The following is a 5,977-nucleotide window of genomic DNA, read 5'->3' as shown; positions in this document are numbered from 1 at the left end:
CGCCACAACTACTGAGCCTGCGCTCTAGAGCCCGTGAGCCACAACTACTGAGCCCGCGTGCCTAGAGCCCATGCTCTGCAACAAGAGAAGCCACCGCGATGAGAAGCCCGCGCACCACAACAAAGAGTAGCCCCAGCTCACCGCAGCTAGAGAAAGCCCGTGTGCAGCAACGAAGACCCAACGCAGCCAAAAAAAAAAAAAAAGACTGGAAGGGATCTGCAGATCATGGTCTTGATCCTCTCTCTATCAGGACACACACAACAGGTACTGTTTATATGAGTAACACACTTTTCCACAGGTAAAGGGGACCATAAGCTCTGTTCAGTTGTATGTAAAATACAGGTCCACTTCTTTCTTTCCCATAGATCCACTTCTCAGTTGAGACACTCGATAACATGTTGCGATTAGGAAATCTAAGCCTTTAGAAGAGAAATTGGTTGTTCAAGGTCACACAGCTGCCTAATGGCAAAGCCAGATTTCTCCTCATCGGTCCAATGTTCTTTTCTAGTTCTCTGTTTAGCATTCCTCAGTCCCAGAGGCCCAAACTAAGTTTTAACCTAATACTTTAACCTAAATGTCTACCTTAATCATTTGCCGCCAGAGGCAAGAGCAAACCTAAATCCACAAAATAGAGAATTCAGCAAACTGTTTTTAAGGGAAAACAACCATTTGCATACAATGGAGAGGCAAGGGCAAGAGCAGGGACACAGGAAAAACTACAACTCTTAGAAATTCTTCTGTATTTCAGTGAATGGTCATTCAGTAAATTGACTTTTGAAGTATTGACCTACAACCAGTACCTAAATACATGGCTGTATAAACATAGTTGTGAGCTAACTCAGAAGTCTCACGTAAGCCATTATCTGTTCATATAAAATTGTGCATGATATAAAGTACAGTAATTGTTCTTTCCTAACCTAGTTAATGTTTGGTTGTTTTGTAATTTTAAAAATACCAGATACCCAATTAATTTAAGCCCATTGTTTTCCAGGCTTTTAAGTTACAAATTAGCAAATTTCTTCTATACATACACTTAGCATATCTGTGGTAATTGAAAACAGAACTTGGAGCCTTACTAATAGCAAGCATATGAAGGAGAATATGAAATGTTGATTACATTCATGGATTAAAACAAGAATCTGTGGTGTGTGAAGTGTTTGGTATTTAAACCAAGAGCTTATGAAGATCAACATCAAAAGAAAATTTAAATTAATTACTATGGATTATATGTTTACAGAATCCAGAGTAAGAGAACAAGAAAATGCAACTGAGGACTAAAAATGACCAAAATATTGGCCTACACTCCATTTAAAATACATACTTCATTTTTCACTAATCTTACAGTTACTACCTTCTTAAATCACCAAGCTAAAAGCCAAATTTATACTACTTTTCACTATGTGAGCATATGTATTAAGTATAAATATACATGAATGCAAAGGAAATAATCAAATCAAGAAAAAGAAAAGAAAGAAAATAAACACAGACTCTCTTCCATTCACTCTTACTTACAACGTTTTGGGAAATCCAGTTCCATCCAAATCTCCCTCGTTTCTCCAGGAAAGTACCTGCAATAGAGAGCACAGAATTCAGTGGTAACCAACCTGGGCATTTTTGCTATTTCTGCTTCATTCTTTCACATCCGGTTATCACTCTCAAAAATCTTTGCCTTTTTGGTTGTTGTTGCTGTTATTGTTCTTTCTCTTCTAGAAAGGTCATTTCTAAGAACAAGCTCCTATTTTTCTGCTCTCCAGGCTACTGACTTATTAATCTCTTTAGAGAATCTAGAGGAATTCCTACACACCAGGAAACACTTATGCTACTGGGCCTCACCCGCGTTCCTCCCCAGGCTGAAGATGGGATTTTTTTGAATTTATCGGGACGGTCACACAATTTCTGGACACTGAATCTGACTTCTCAGAGGTAGCCACTTACCCTCTACCCCCAAAAGAGGAAATTATCCAAAAATCGTGCCTACTTGTACTAAGGTTTCCAGATAAAATACATGTTTCCATTAAACCTGAATTTTAGATAAACAATGACTACTTTCTTAATATATGTATATTCCATGCAATATTTGGAACTTACCTGTAATTCAAATTTAACTGGGAAACCTGTATTTTTATTTGGTAAATCTAGCAATCATAACTTGTAGCCCTCCTTCCTTTTGAAAGATTCTATTTCATTTTCTCCTCTAGGTTTTTCTCACTTTTGAGTAGCAGTTCAGTCCTATGCTCCTTATTGTTTTATATCTCTTTGAGAGATTTCCTATGCCAGATACAAGTGTATACACATGAGTACATATGAGCATATATGTGTAGTCAGAAAAGTTTGACGTCGATAACCACAATAACATCGGGCTAAAGTATAAGTCTACTGCCAAGCCTCCCTCAAGGACTTTCTGATAATTTTCCACGTCATCCAACAGAAATTCAAAACAGTCCTTCATTCTCTAATTTATGCCAACACGGCTCTTAAAAAGATGGTGTTAGGGAGAGGGCCTTCTTTGGTAAGGCTTACTGTGTAATCTGGATTGGTAGCCAGATCCAAACATAAGTTGTCAACTGGTAAACAGAAATTGCCCAGATTTTGACTTGGCATAGAAGAGTCCCAAACTAAATACTCTGTTATAACATTTGACCTGTCTAAAACTGTACACATTTTGTCAACACTCTAAGTGTAGGAAAGAAGAGAAGCCAATAATTTCTGTCTCTCTCAATCATCTTTATTTTTCCCTTATGCTTTCTCTATTTGCATTGAAGCTAAAAGAACAAAGAAGAGCCAGAAAGAAAACGCTATGTCGTGCACATACGCACAAACACATTTCAACTTTTAAGAAAATATATATATATTGGAAAGTATACATTGAAATGGCAGTTCATCCAAAATAATAAGTAAATCATGGATTCTCTTAGTGAATGTATGGATGAAAATGATTTCCTAAAAAACAAATTCTGTTTCTTAGTTATCCTGATGACATATCCTGAAAGCCAGAAGCCAACATGCCTGCTTTTTCTTTCTTCTAAAGACTCAAGATGCCCCAAGATGATGGCTCCTGTGGTGGGAGTTGCTTCCATTGCTAGGTTTCCTGTGGCCAGAACTGTAGGGAAGTTATTCAGGAAAGGAAGGAAAGGTGACTTACTTCCCTGTTTGCTCCTAAAGAAAACTAAAATACCTAAGCACCTAATGTGTAAAGAGGACACACTTGCAAAACGTCCCAGAGAGTGATGTCCTTTAACACTGTAGGATGTTGCATTTCTTAGATTTAATCTAATTCTTTTGGGAGTAGTGACTTAAGAGAATACTATCCATATATACAGAGAATATAAATATCAGGCCACAAACTTAAGGATGTGAGAAATAATCAACAGTATTATAAAGCAACTTAATTTACATTCATGTTGTCATTCCCATAAGCCAGTGGGAAACTTATGGTCCATGACAAAATTTAGAGATGCTCTAGGCAGCACCAAGGGGTCGGGAAGCTGTGGTTAACTACAGTATCTATTAAACAAGTTAGTTGGTCTGGTGTACACAGATTATCACCAAGATGTCCAGTGAACCTCTCAGCCTGGCCTTTCCAAGTCCATCAACCCTCTGATTACTTCTACCATGCTTAGAAAGCTTTGCAAAGTTTCCTATTGTCTCGCCAACCTAGATGCCCCAGGACGCCTCTGCTCTCTAAGATCTAGCCATATGCTGACAAAAACCTGAGCAGGTCCACTGTGTTCTTAGGGCCACATACCCCACTCTCTCCTTCTCTAAGGAAATACTAAAGATACATCAGAGGGACTTCATTTCCATCTCATGATTCTTTAAGATAATTATTTTATAACCAGTAATTGCCATCCATTTAAGCCCTTAAAATGTACAGACTATTTATATTGTTTGTCCTGCCACAGGCCTCCCTGAGGTTAGGGATTACACAACCACTACCTACAGGAAGGAGGAAGTAACGGGAATGAGGGGGAAATACAGAGGGAAAAACCTCACAGACTAATATCTCAAAATATCATAGGACCAGATATCTAAGTTCAAGCTCAACTAAGAATTCCTCATTTTAAAAGACAGAAAACAAGCCATTAGTGGTGTAAAGTCAAAGCTTTTGTTTCTATGTCTTTTTAAGATGTTTGACCTCAAAACACTTCATTGTAGAGAACATTGTTGAAGAGTTGGTGGTTGACCAAAAGATAAATTTCAGGAACACACAAGAATAGGATGTCTATAGTGTTTTCATAAGGTGATGATATTAAAACATAAAAGAAAAATATATCAAAATATAGTGTGACATAATAAATCAAAATTAAATGCAGAACTGCCTGTTGTTATAGGTACTGGTGAGTAGATTTGCATTTTCTTTTCTGTTAAGGATGGAAACAATGGTGGATATGAAAGAAGCATCGCATTCTTTACATTCTGGCAGATTTACAAACCAATAAGCATCACATCAATGATCTTATTTTTTTTTTTTAACTAATATCTGGCTTTTATTTTTTCTTAAAGAAATATTATTAATTTAAAAAGAGAGTTCCAAGAAATTTAAAAGGATTCCCAGCAATGATTTCTGAGAGCTATCAGATTTGAAACATAATTATAAAAGGCTAAAACCAAAGTATACATTCCTACTTTTTCCTTTCAAAAAAAATTCAGACGATGTGTCACATCAAGAAAGTTCAGCAGGTTACCAGGGCCACAGCCTTAGTCATCCTCGGAATCACTGTTCCTCCTGGTGGGGATAGAGTATTGCACGGAGGAAAGCAGCACATCTTCTATGGGTTTCTTAGGGTTTTCCTCCAGGCTTGTCTTGATTGCTCCAGACTCAGACAATTTCCTCTCCAACTCGTCCATTGTCAGGTTCATGCCACCAAACACCAGAGGTCCAATAAATTCAGCCTTGATATCACCTTCAAGGTACACAAATGTCGTGGGCAGATTCCTATCAGGATAACTGGGTATGCAGGTTGTTGAAATGGCTTTGATAAATTTGACATCAGGAAACTTCCTGGCAAGTCCACTGAAGTGCTGATTTATCAGAGAACAGAGGGGAATCCCTTGTTTGTAAAGGTGCAGGATGACCCACAAGCCCTCACTGGCTTTGTTAACTTCTTGAACATAATCCTTTCCTGAGATTTCCAAAACTTCTCCAAATTTATTCTTCAGTTGGGTTGCTTTCCACCCGGCCAGTCTCTGCTGCCTGTACATTTCAATCGCACGTTCATCTTCCTCACTAAATTCCTCTTCGTTATCCTCCAATTCTTCCAAAGTCATGTCTTCATACGTTTTCACAATGGACTGCTGAAGGACCCGCTCTTCTGCCTCCTTCTCCAGATCTTTCAAGCTTCCCTTGGAGGGCAAGATGCCTCTTTTGAGTAAGATGTCTTTCCACTCGGTGTCTGCGTTGGAGTCCTGCATTTTCTCACGAGTCGCTCGAGCCCGGCCGGCGGCCGCCACTCCTCCCCTCGGCTCTCCTCCGCGCATGCGTGCAGCCGCCGACCCGCTTCTTCCCAGTGATCTTTTTATTGTACACACCCTGGTGAATTTTTATTCCAAGAGACATAGCTCTTTTGGATCTAATGTAAGAGTCATCCAAGCAAATCAAGTTGGGCAGGATGAAGCTGTAGATTTTTGAAGTGTGAGGTGTTTTCCACTTAACATGAAAATAGAGACATGGGCCCCACTTTATAAATAGCTTTAGTTTGGCTACCCATGACAACAGTTTTCCAAAGAGTAGTTCCAGGAGACGACTTGCAGAGGAAGGAATGTGACTAAGTAGTCTGGTTCCGGATGTGTAGGTGGATAGCAGTGACACAGAACGCTTCTGACTGGCCCTGAAGGACTACCTAGTGTAATATACCAGTCCAATGACCGCATTCTAAGATCACCTAGCAAATGGAACATTTCAAAGGCAAACTCCCCAGACATGCTTTGCTGAAAATATCAATAGCTTGTTTTTGCCTAAGCTTCAGCCATACCAGAA

General features: G+C 39.0%; 1 protein-coding gene across 1 annotated transcript; it reads right to left on the bottom strand.

Annotated features, from left to right (window-relative positions):
- Positions 1-4,698: 4,698 nt before the first annotated feature.
- On the bottom strand, positions 4,699-5,412 carry LOC133091924 (phosducin-like protein 3). The gene has a single exon (XM_061191103.1). It carries the CDS (start codon positions 5,410-5,412, stop codon positions 4,699-4,701), a length of 714 nt encoding a protein of 237 aa, XP_061047086.1.
- Between the last annotated feature and the right edge of the window lie 565 nt (positions 5,413-5,977).

Source organism: Eubalaena glacialis, chromosome 5 (genome assembly GCF_028564815.1).
Source record: "Eubalaena glacialis isolate mEubGla1 chromosome 5, mEubGla1.1.hap2.+ XY, whole genome shotgun sequence".
NCBI lineage: Eukaryota > Metazoa > Chordata > Mammalia > Artiodactyla > Balaenidae > Eubalaena > Eubalaena glacialis.
This window is presented reverse-complemented; position numbering and strand designations above follow the sequence as displayed.